Here is a 13,280-nt window from a genome sequence, read left to right as displayed (position 1 = left end):
GCTGCTTTTATTGCTGCTGCTGTTGATTATTGCTGCTGATGCTGCAGAGCAAGTACGGGATTTTCTACTCCCAGTACATACACGACACGCTGCTGTGAGCAAGTAAGACATGCTGCTGTACAATATAGCGTACATGAATTACCCGTTGCAGATCTATACAGGTGGAGCTGGGGAAGGTGGAGGGTTTCTGAAAGCGTGCTGCACTGCTAAGGCAAATGCTACTCATGTATTTGAAGACTGAGCATGCAAGCTTATTGGCTACTAATACAGCAGGAACCATAGATGTCCTATAGATAATGATGTGATTACGAGCAGTTGAGTTAAGGACCTATTAGCCTGCCCATTTAGAGTTTCATGACAGAACTTTGTATTTTTTATTTTCGAACCAATTCAAATGGAAAATACATATTCTCAGATTATGTAATCCGTATGAAACATGCATATCGCATCCACTACTGCGGATATGACGAATCAGCATCGTACAGATGCTAGATAGTCTTCATCTTTGCAGCCGAAAACCGAAAACATTATCAGTAAATTATTAAAGTGTTTAGAAAGTCTCCTTGCTGTTTTTTACACAATAACTCACACAAAGAGCAGCCTATAGGGGCCCCTGACCACCTTAATCCGCCCCTGTCTGTGTGTGTGTGTGTGTTAATATTAATGGTTTAAATTTGCCAAGTAAAAATATTTAAATTAGTATTAAAGCAAATGTAGTTGCTTTGCCTTTTGAGAATTTTGTTTTCCAAATTTTAAGAGTTTATTCTGACATTTTGAATTCAGAATAAACATGTATTTTAATTTATTGTATTTATTATATGCACACCATTTAAAATTGACTCAATTTGATAATTTGTCATACATCTGAAATGCAATCTAAGACATCATAAAAGTCTGAAGTTTATAGACCTTATTTATTTTTCAAAGACACATTTTCAGAGTAAAATAATGTTGTTTTTTTCTGGTTTATGGCTTATGTTTGGTATAAGTCACATAATACTTGCCTTTCCTTAAACCTCTGTTCACTTCACTGTCCATGGCTTGGGAATGTGTTGGCATCTGCAATGACTGCATATCACTGCAGAGGACAGTCACCTAAATGAGAGCTTTTTTAAACCCGCACAGACCTGACTGTGAGGACACACACCTCACCACAATCCCCAGAGGGGTGTTCAGCCCTCGACCTGCTGAAATAAACAGCTGAGGATCTCTGTTTAAGTTGATGAGGTCCAATCAATTTGATTAATGACTTGCTGAAGGAGGAATAGGAATGAGCGAATCTGCAGTGCTGCACTGCAGGAGGGAGCAGATACTGGTCAGACAGAGACCCCTGCTGTCCGTGTTACACTGATCAGTGTTGGGGACGCTGCTTTTTCTCGAAAGTGCCTCTGTATCTAATGAAATACATTTTTTAGGAATAGATTTGATTGGTTGTACTCGTTTGGGAAGTAAAATAATCATTTCATTATTTTTTTTTTATATGTTAAAATGTAGTCTCAGTTGGCTATTCCAGCCAGGAGATGAAGTCATGTTAATGAAAGCTGCAAATGTTTAACAAAAACATTAATTGTAGGCTTTTGTGACCTGCGTTTTGCAATTTAATCGCATTTTAACTGCACAATGGGTGCCAGTAGTCAATTATTAATTTGACACTTGCCTCTATCTAATTTACACGTTTTTGTTTTATTTTATTTTTTTATAGATGCTCTATTATCAAGCTGGCCGCCCTTCAGGAAATGCTCTGGATCATGTCGCTCGCTCATGTCCCCGAGTCATGTCCCTTGACTGTGTCCCTGCATGATGTCCCTCTATCATGTGCCTGGATCATGTCACTTGATCATGTGCCTGGATCATGTCCCTGGACCATTTATCCTCAGTGCCAAACAGTTTTGGAGAGAGTGGCTATACAAGCACGCTAGGCTACTTTTAAATTTCCATTCAGCCTATTTACTCAAGCACTGAATCGTTTGGAGGATTACTTCAAGGTGCCCTAGATTCAAAAATTTAATTTACCTCGGCATAGTTGAATAACAAGAGTTCAGTACATGGAAATGACATACAGTGAGTCTCAAACTCCATTGTTTCCTCCTTATATAAATCTCATTTGTTTAAAAGACCTCAGAAGAACAGGCGACATAACAACATAACATCGACTGTTACGTAACAGTCGGGATCATTAATATGTATGACCCCAATATTTGCATATGCCAGCCCATGTTCCCAACATTATGAAAGGCATTAGATATGGAGGCATTTTAATGGCATTAATGACCGAGCGCACAATTGATGCTTGCGCGCGCAGTAAATCACTTCCGCGAGAGGATAACAGATCTGCACGCGAGGAAACGGGAGCCCGCGAGCTCATTTTAAACCCGCACGCGCATGACATCTCCTCTGCGCGCAGATCAAGCCCTCGCGTGCTCGGACAAGATTCGCAGCACGTGCGTCATCATTCCCCACACTCGCGCTCAATCTTCTATTTCGCTCGCGCGGACACTTTTGATTTTTGTCAGTCGTGGGGTGGGACGTTACTTATTTCAGTGTAACCTCAAATGTCATTGGTCAATTCAGTTTTTCCAGAAGTCTGTTTTGATTGGACGCCTGTTGTAAAATGATCAGACATGGCTTGGACCAGATGAAAAAAATACTATAGTAATTTATAGTAAATACTATAGTGTTTTTGAACCATACTATAGTATAGTAATTTAATTTGCTGTGGTAATTCTATAGTTGTTGAGGGTAATATAAACAAATTACCCAAATACTATAGTTTTCTACAACTATAGGGTATATTACTACAATATACACTAGAGTTTACTGTATAGTAAAAACTAAAGTAGCCTATACAGTATTTATTACAGTTTATCAGTTCATCATAGTTAATACACTGTATACTGAAGCATTCATTAACAAAGTGTTGTAAATAGTATAATGTATACAGTATACTACACTTTACTATAGTATGGTCCAAAACACTATAGTATTTACTATTATTATGCAAGTGAGTTAAACTTTATTTATTGACTGATTGATTGCATTATTATTATTATTATATGTCCTTATTAGATACTATATTAACTTGATTTATTACTTTTATGGAGCTGTAGCTGCTGGGGAAAAATGAGAACACATAGTAGTTCACTGCTACATTATCATTATACTTCCACTAAACAGTATCTGTTATCCATGATAGTATACAAAAACAACAACAAAAAAACTAATATGTCTTAGATATAAAGATTTCTAAATTGGGTTTCGGGGGTTATGATCATTCATACTGTGTACTGCATCTTAACTTTAACTGCAACCTTTCAACAGAGTGAAATGCTGAAACCATTTTATACTATATTTAATGGAAAATATATTAACCTGATAATATATATTACACTGACAAAGAATGATAACAAAAAGCTTACAAATAACTCTTGCTGATATGAACAAGTAATGTATCTTTCATCCAAAGCCACATGAAGCAATTCTGGATTTAGAATCATAGTTACAACTATTTAATTGACACTTTTGACATTTCTGTAGTTCTCAGAACTGATATAATTTTGGCTGGGTAAACAGATACTGTTTAGTGGAAGTATAGTGGTAATGTAGCGGTGAACTACAGCAAATATAATATGTGTTCTCTTATTTCCCCAGCAGCTACAGCTCCATAAAAATAATAATAAATCAAATTTGTAAATTGTCTTTCTAAATGTTTCGTTAGCGTGCTGCTAATGTACTGTTAAATGTGGTTAAAGTTACCATCGTTTCTTACTGAATTCCCGGAGACAAGAGCCATCGCTATTTTCATTTTTAAACACTTGCAGTCTGTATAATTCATAAACACAACTTCCTTCTTTATAAATCTCTCCAACAGTGTAGCATTAGCCGTTAGCCACAGAGCACAGCCTCAAACTCATTCAGAATCAAATGTAAACATCAAAATAAACACTGTACTTACGCAATCAGACATGCTGCATGACGAACACTTTGTAAAGATCCATTTTGAGTTTTATATACGCTGTTTGAACTTTTTTTATGTTGTTTAAGGCAAGCATGAGCTCTTGGGGCGTGAAGCACAGGATTTAAAGGGCCACACACCCTGAATCGGCTCATTTCTAATTATGCCCCAAAATAGGCAGTTAAAAAAAATGAATAAAAAAAAAAAATCTGTGGGGTATTTTGAGCTGAAACTTCACAGACACATTCAGGGGACACCTTAGACTTATATTACATATTTAAAAAAAAAGTTCTAGGGCACCTTTAAGGCACAGAACAAAAAGAGCACTGGATAAAGTGGAACATTTAGTTAAAATCCACAATTAAACAAAACAAATTTTTTCAGGCAAAGAGGAAATTCTTTCAGATCAACACTGAATGTGCAGCTTGAACAACTCCATAAAGGTAAAGGCTGTACATGAAAGCACGTGCATGGCAAATCCGGTGTGTTATTTTTTCAGCATGTGTAGTAGCCCATAGTGCAAACACTGTACACATGAATATTAATATCAAAAAGCTATTATTGAAAATAAAACATTTGGTATGCTTTTTGTAGACAATGGGGTGCTTTTGCAGCCAATCACCCAACATCTGTCAGACTAAAGTTATCCCTGTAGGAGTAAAATAATAAATCAAAATAATACATCAAAGCTTAGCATATGTTGACATTTAGTGGAAAACAACAGTCTGGGACTCAGAGGTCACCAGTTAGTGGACTGCAGTCCATATTCACAATCCAGAGATGCTGGTGCTACTAAGGGAATCATTACTGTTGCATTTCCAATTTTACATAGGGCAAAGATGCCTTGGTAGTCTTTTATTTGACTTGGTTAGTCTATTTAATCTATTTCACCTACTGTATTTATGATTTTTTATGTTATACTATTGCTACCAACCTGGAAATGTACACTAAATACTCCTGAATTGCACATTGTTTATTTAATTGCATAGCCATCGAAGATATTGTCTCCTAAAATAGTGCAAGTTGTGATTTTCTGGACCTTTTGGTTTAAGACCCTGGTTATGCTGATTAATTTAGCACATAGATTTCAGCATATTTTCTTTCTTCTTCTTCTCCCCCCCCCCCCCCAACTTATTTTATTAACTCAGCCATAGTGAGGCTGAGAGAATTATATATGAATATTCCTTTTCAAAGTGTTATGGAAATCCTTTTACTCCTGACTATAATGTTTTTTCTTTAGAACCCTGACATTGAGTAATTATTCAATTACTAACTCCAGCATTAGTTCTGATAAGTCAAGGGATCCATTTTTAAGATTTACCATTATTTTCATAACTCAGGTGTAAACCAGAGATTGTAATTATAAATAGGGTCTTAATTAAAATATGCTAACTTGCAGGTTGTGCGTGAAGTCCTGAATTGAGTATGGAGGTCTCTTAGAGGACAACCAGCAGTGAGACCTGAAAACACCTTATTCATTTTGAAATAATCTTCAAAGGATTTTCTTCTTTATGTCTGAGAATCTGTCATTATTCATGTTAAATATAAAATCAAAATTTACCTGTTTTTATTTTACATGGCAAAGTGCGAGTTGCATATTTTAGGTAAAGACAAAAACTACTTGTCATGTACACTTGCATTAACACTTTTCACCTATAAGGGGTGCAAATGTTCTCCAAAAAATAGTATGATTTTCTTTTTTTAGTCTTCTGAATTCTAAAGAAAGCAGAAAGACTAAATGTTTTGTTTGCCAGTCTGTTTCCCTGTCAACATTACCTTTTAAATATTTGAAGAAACCAAGAATACACATGAGGAGCAGAAACTTTATTTGACTATGTGCATTATGGTGTGCATTCTCCTGCTCAATGTTTTGCTGCAGGATATCCTCAAACTACTCAGGCTTTAGTATCATAGTGTGCATGCACATATGAACATTCCAGAACATTAAACACACCAGGGTTAGTCAATATGAGATCTAAAATATATAGGAAATGGCACAGAAAACAATAGAGAGGACTCAAAATCTGCTTGCATTACTTTCATATTAAGGTATTATATTAGAATAATCACTTATACAGTACTAGCACCCCAATAACTGAGACAATTAATGTCATGCGGTTCCCTTTATAGGTGAAGATACTTTTATCTCTTTATATCTGTTTTTTTAATACCAAACAACTTTAACCTTGGTTTTCAGGGTTGGCTCCAATGTCCAAAGTACAATACACAGCGTGATTTCTTTTCTCTGGTGTTCTTTCTAACCATACTTTAGATTTAAAGCATGAAGGCAGAGGTGAACATGGAGAAACATGAGAGGAAGGGGGTGAGTACTTTTTACTATATTACATTTCGGCCACAAATAAAATTAAAACACTTGTTTTACATTTTGACACTTCCATTTCTAAATAGCTAACAGACAGACAACAAATTAACAGTATTTTTTGTCTCTTCCAATATATTGCAGCAGCTTCCATATGACTTAAAAAATCATGTTTAAATGAGAATTTTAGTAGCATTTACACATTTTTAAACTTGCAAATTTGCAGAGGGTGACGCTGATCCTGGCTGCAGCTTCTTTGATTGCCGGGTTTGGTTCGTCTTTTCAGTATGGATACAATGTTGCTGTGGTCAACTCACCTGCCCCGGTACTTATATTATATTATATTATATTATATTATATTATATTATATTATATTATATTATATTATATTATATTATATTATATTATATTATATTATATTATATTATATTATATTATATTATATTATATTATATTAGTTATTGCATATTTAAACATTCACCTCTGATGAACTTTACACTGATATTCTGATAAAAGGAAATGCAGCTGTTCTACACCCAAGTATATGAGAATCGTTATGGTCCAATGTCAGATGGTCTCCTGACCCTCCTGTGGTCCGTTACTGTGTCCATGTACCCACTGGGTGGGTTTTTCGGATCTCTCATGGTAGGCCCATTGGTGAACAAATTCGGAAGGTAATTTCCTTTGAATTGTATGGCGTTGTAAAAAAAGAAAGAACGTTTTTTTGCCAATACATTGCATTAAATCCCAATCATAATTCACTCTAACGTGAGGTCATTTGCTTACAGAAAAGGCACACTCCTGTTCAACAACATCTTCTCTATTGTTCCTGCTATAATGATGGGTGTGAGTGAAGTGGCAGGGTCATTTGAGATCATCATTGTCGCACGCTTTTTAGTGGGCATCTGTGCAGGTCAGTAGAATATTCCACCCGTCCGTATGGATCAGCTGTACTGTGTGTTTGAGCATGACAGTATGTGACTGTGTTTTCTAGGCTTGTCCTCCAATGTGGTGCCCATGTATTTGGGAGAGATTGCTCCCAAGAATTACAGGGGGGCCGTTGGGATCGTGCCACAGCTTTTCATCACCGTTGGCATTGTTGCCGCCCAAATTCTCGGCATCCGCAATATCCTAGGAAATAAAGAAGGTAACGCACAGTGCGTGGGATATTAGAAATATTTCTACTACTGCTGTGTTATTTTAGTTTCTGAGTGCAGTTGGAAAAGCGTGCCCCTGCTGCTGCTCATGGTGATGTGTAATGTTCTCTCTTTAGGCTGGCCCATCATGTTGGGTCTCACAGGGATTCCGGCTGCCATTGAGCTGCTGCTTCTGCCTTTCTTTCCTGAGAGTCCACGCTACATGCTCATACAGAAGGGGGATGAAAAAACTGCCAGGAAAGGTACAGAAGGAGTTATTTTGGTCTATGTAAGAGCACACAAAGAAAACGTGAGGTTCACAGCGGGATGTGCACCAACAATGAACTCATCGAGACTGCAGTGGTTTTATGGTGGAGTCGGGCTGGCTTTGTCAATTTTATTTCTTATGTTATGAATTTACAACATTTGGAGACATTTCAACACTTTTTTTCCAAATGAAGGTTCTTTGTAAGCACCTTAAGGTCTTGTGTACCCTGCAAATATAATTTTCTTAAAGTGTTAGTTCACCCAAAAATGACATTTCTGTCACCCTCGTGTCGTTCCAAACCTGTAAAACCTTCGTTCATCTTCGGAACACAGATTAATTTATTTTTGATGAAATCTGTGAGCTTTCTGACCTCACTATAGATAGCAACATCATAACCAATTTCAAGGTCCAGAAAGGTAGTAAAGACATTGTTAAACTAGTCCATGTGACTACAGTGGTTATGACATTGCTATCTATATCAGAAATCTTTCGGATTTCATCCTAAATATCTCAATTTGTGTTCCGAAGATAAATGGAGGTCTTACGGGTTTGGAACGACATGAGGGTGAGTAGTTAATGACAGAAATTAAATTTTTGGGTGAACTAACCCTTTAAAGGTGCCCTAGATTCAAAAATGGAATTTACCTTGGCATAGTTGAATAACAAGAGTTCAGTACATCGAAAAGACATACAGTGAGTCTCAAACTCCATTGTTTCCTCCTTCTTATATAAATCTCATTTGTTTAAAAGACCTCCGAAGAACAGGTGAAACTCAACATAACACCGACTGTTACGTAACAGTCGGGGTGTACGCCCCTAATATTTGCATATGCCAGCTCATGATCCCAACATTATGAAAGGAATTACACAAGGGCAGCCAGTATAAACGTCTGGATCTGCACAGCTGAATCATCAGACTAGGTAAGCAAGCAAGAACAACAGCGAAAAATGGCAGATGGAGCAATAATAACTGATATGATCCATGATATCATGATATTTTTAGTGATATTTGTAAATTGTCTTTCTAAATGTTTCATTAGCATGTTGCTAATGTAGGCTAATGTTGGTTAAAGTTACCACCGTTTCTTACTGTATTCACGGAGACAAGACTGTCGCTATTTAATAATAATTCATAAACACAACTTCATTCTTTATAAATCTCTCCAACAGTGTGTAATGTTAGCTTTAGCCACGGAGTACTATCAAACTCGTTCAGAATCAAATATAAATACCCAAATAAATACTATACTCACATGACCCGAAGCATGCATGCAGCATACATGACGAACACTTTGTAAAGATCCATTTTGAGGGTTATATTAGCTGTGTGAACTTTGTAAATGCACTGTATTATAGAGTCGCGAGCTCGATGGGCAGGGAGCATGACATTTAAAGGGCCAGCAGCCCCTGAATCAGTGCATAGTTAATGATGCCCCAAAATAAGCAGTTAAAAAAAATAATTTAAAAAAATCTATGGGGTTTTTTGAGCTGAAACTTCACAGACACATTCAGGGGACACCTTAGACTTATATTACATCTTGTAAAAAAAACGTTCAATGGCACCTTTTAATAAGTATTTTTGGTCCTTTTTTCAAGTTAAAAATAAATATATTTAGTGTGAATACAGGTACAAAGAGAGACACTTTCTAATAATTTGTTTTTAAAATATTGTCCTATTCATGTAAATGACTACATCAAATTCATCCCATACTATTCTAGTGTTTTGGTGTTTTAGTAGTGTAAGAATATGCTTCATACACAGACTGTCTTTATGAGTGTGCCATTGAATCATTCACATTTATTCAACCGATTCTTTTTAAAATAACTGATTCATTCAGGAACAAAGCAAGTGGCTGTCTTTAGGAGAACGTCATTGAATCATTCAAATTCATTCAATCGATTCATTCAAAAACACAGATTCATTCAGGAACAAAGCATGTTGCTGTCTTTATGAGGTAATCAATTAATCATTCACATTTATTCACTGAATCACTGAGGTAACGAAACAAGTGACTGGCTTTATGAGTGCATCGTTATCATTCGTTCAACCGATTCGCTCAAAAACACTGATTCATTTAGGAACTAAACAAGGGACTCTCTTTATGAGTGCATCATTGAATCATTCACATTTATTCAACTGATTTGTTCAAAAACTATGATTCATTCAGGAGCAAGTGAATCTCTTTATGAGTGCATCATTATCATTCACATTCATTTAACCGATACATTCAAAAACACTGATTCAATAAGGAACGCAAGACCAATTGTTTAACTCAGAGTGGTTCATTCTGCTTCGGATTAGTTTGGATTTTTGTTGTCAGAGCAAATATAGACCACTTAACTGACAATATTGTTTCTGAAATATAAGTTATTCAATATTAACCTCTTGTTCATTGAAATGTATTAAAAGCAATATCTCACTAGCAACCATGCTGATGATCTGAATACACATTTAGTATTCACATATTATATTGCTTGTGTGATATTGCTTAATTAAACCGATTTGTTGTGCTGTGTTTTAGGCCTGCAGCGGCTGCGGGGCTGGGAGGATGTGGATGAGGAGCTGTGTGAGATGCGTGTTGAGGTTCAGTCCGAGCAAGCAGAAGGTCGACTCTCTCTGCTCAACCTCTTCACCTTCCGCTCACTGCGTTGGCAGCTGCTGTCTGTAATCTTCATGAACATGGGCCAACAACTGTCAGGAGTCAATGCCGTAAGCACCAATTTGAAAGAGCACACGGCTAATTATTTTCAACACAATTCTCTTCAGAAAGCTTATGTTTCAAATAAGTTTTGCTTGACTAAATCTTAACATTAACCCCATCTTCAGATTTATTACTATGCTGACAGCATCTACAGCTCAGCAGGAGTGAAGGATGAGCACGTTCAGTATGTGACAGTCGGAACAGGAGCGGTTAATGTCTTCATGACAATAGCAGCTGTAAGCCACTTTGTTTTGAGCTTATTAATGCTCTTCACAGAAACATGAGTGTAAATGATATGATTTTCTGCTTCTGTAGGTGTTTATAGTGGAGAAATCCGGCAGAAAGTTGTTGCTACTGATCGGCTTTGGTATTTGCTGTGCAGCCTGTGTTGTCCTGACCATAGCGCTCTACTTCCAGGTATAACAATGCTGTATTTATTCCAGTACAAGCTAGGGATGCATGATTTATCGGCCAGTATTAGAATTTTATCTAAACTAAATTGAATATTTATCTGCTGATTATTATATATTTAATTGTTCATGCTCTGTGTGTTTGTGTTTGCCCTGATTTTACATTTAGATTAAAGATTAAAGTTAATCTTTAAAAACATCAATAATATAATAATATTGTAAATGCAATCTTTAGCAAAAATCTAAATAAATATCTTTGTCTGATTGTCTAAATAATGTCAGAGTAATATTTCAATGTTATTATGACATTATTTAGACATAATATTTTAAAATTAAAATATAATTAAAATTAAAATATTATTGTGTAAATAATGTCAGAATAATATTTTTATATTATGACATTATTTAGACAAAATGTTAATATTAAAATATAATTAAACTTAAAATATTATTGTCTAAATAATGTCAGAGTAATATTTTAATGTTATTATGACATTATTTAGACATAATATTTTAAAATTAAAATAAAATTAAAATATTATTGTCTAAATAATGTCAAAGAATAAATGTAATATATTATGAGATTATTTAGACATAATTAAATATTGTCTAAATAATATCAAAGTAATATTATTGATATTATTCAGACAAAATATTTAATATTAAAATATAATTAAAATTAAAATGTTATAATGTCATTATTTAGACATAATATTTTAATATGAATATATTAAAATTACAATATTATTGTCTGAATAATATCAGAGTAATATTTTAATATTATTATGACATTATTTAGACATAATGTTTTAATATTAATATATTAAAATTACAATATTATTGTCTAAATAATATCAGAGTAATATTTTAACATTATTATGACATTATTTAGACATAATATTTTAATATTAATTTATTAAAATTACTATATTATTGTCTAAATAATATCAGAGTAATATTTTAACATTATTATGACATTATTTAGACATATTTTAATAATATTATTTAAAAATAAGTTTAAAAATAATTATATTTATAAATATTAATATTTAAAAATAATATTATTATTTAAAAAATAATTAAACCTAAAACAGCACTGTCTAAATAATGTAATGGTAATATTTTAATATAGGTCTTTTATTGCTTATCGTCCATAGAATAATTAACAGTTTATCTGTATCGAATAAGAATGTAAGAATTTTAATTTTGGTCCATCCCTAATACAAGCTCAAAGGATTCAGATATTCTCATTATTATGACCAATCAGGTTCACCTTAACTGAATAAGTGAGAGTTACCTTATGTGGCCTATTATGGTTGTAATAAATTCTTGTTTATAGACAGATGGCTGTAAAATCTCACTCCCAACAGAGATTTTAATTTTAGAGCCATGAATGTACTGGCCTGACAAATTTGCCTCTAGGGTCTATGTGAAATGCAAGGCTATAAATGTGGTAGAATAACTGCTGCACATTCCACCCACAGACTACACTGGACTGGATGCCCTATGTCAGCATCGTTTGTGTCATTGTTTACGTCATCGGACACGCTATTGGCCCAAGTGAGTTCGGTTCACGCCAATCCCGTCGGGGCATATTGCAGATGCACAGGGGAGCTCGCTGCATCTCAATAAATTCACTCCCTCCCTTTCTTCTTGTTGTATTCCTTGGTGGGGAATGACAATAGATTTATGCTGCAGTTTCTAGGATTTTACATTAAAACCCTGGAGTGAATGTGAGAGAAGTGCTTTAAAGTGGCTGTAAAACAGATTGTAAAAGCAGCACAGTGTTTCAAGCAATCACTTTTCTCACTGCCTATAGAAAGATGAAGTGTGTTGCGATCGAATATCTAGTTTTGACAGCTTTTGCTGCGTCCCTTTGCAGGTCCTATTCCTACTGTAATCACCACAGAGATGTTCCGGCAGTCTTCTAGACCACCAGCCTTCATGGTGGGCGGCTCGGTTCACTGGCTTTCGAACTTCACAGTCGGCCTGGTCTTTCCTTTTCTAGAGGTCAGAGGTCTAATGCCACACTAACAAACATTCACAGTAGTTGTTAACTCATTAATACTTGAAATTTCTGATGATTTACTCAGTTTGGTCATGGAATCAGTGCAAATCCTAAATTATGAAAATTGTGGATCATGTAAGATAAAAAAAGAATTCCTCATTTGTGTCTACAGAGAGGCCTGGGTGCGTACAGCTTCATCATTTTTGCCTGCATCTGTCTTGCGACACTTATCTACATCTGGGTGGTCATCCCAGAGACCAAAAACAAGACCTTTCTTGAGACCAGCAAGCTTTTTGCTCAGAGAAACAAGGTGGATATTGTGGTGGAGGGTGAAGACTCTGAGATCAAAGAAAGAGGGGAGGAAAGCAACAGACAGGAAATTAAAAACACATTTCTCTGAATGGGTAGGGGGTCATTCACACATGACACATTTTTGCGTCTGTCTGCAGTGCTTTGAAAGTTTTTTTTTTTTTTTAACACTTTT

The 13,280-nt window shown here is 35.2% G+C and overlaps 1 protein-coding gene across 1 annotated transcript; it reads left to right on the top strand.

Moving 5' to 3' along the window:
* The first annotated feature begins 6,233 nt into the window (after nucleotides 1-6,233).
* On the top strand, nucleotides 6,234-13,196 carry LOC137009468 (solute carrier family 2, facilitated glucose transporter member 5-like). The gene is made up of 12 exons (XM_067371720.1): nucleotides 6,234-6,275; nucleotides 6,499-6,597; nucleotides 6,789-6,946; nucleotides 7,061-7,185; nucleotides 7,267-7,419; nucleotides 7,546-7,671; nucleotides 10,199-10,386; nucleotides 10,504-10,614; nucleotides 10,694-10,795; nucleotides 12,273-12,348; nucleotides 12,671-12,798; nucleotides 12,969-13,196. Exons 1-12 carry the CDS (start codon nucleotides 6,234-6,236, stop codon nucleotides 13,194-13,196), a joined length of 1,536 nt encoding a protein of 511 aa, XP_067227821.1.
* Nucleotides 13,197-13,280: the final 84 nt, after the last annotated feature.

The sequence above is a fragment of the Chanodichthys erythropterus genome, chromosome 20 (genome assembly GCF_024489055.1).
Source record: "Chanodichthys erythropterus isolate Z2021 chromosome 20, ASM2448905v1, whole genome shotgun sequence".
In the NCBI taxonomy this organism is placed as follows: Eukaryota; Metazoa; Chordata; class Actinopteri; order Cypriniformes; family Xenocyprididae; genus Chanodichthys; species Chanodichthys erythropterus.
Note: the sequence above shows the minus strand (reverse complement) of the source record. Positions and strands in the feature narration are given on the sequence as shown.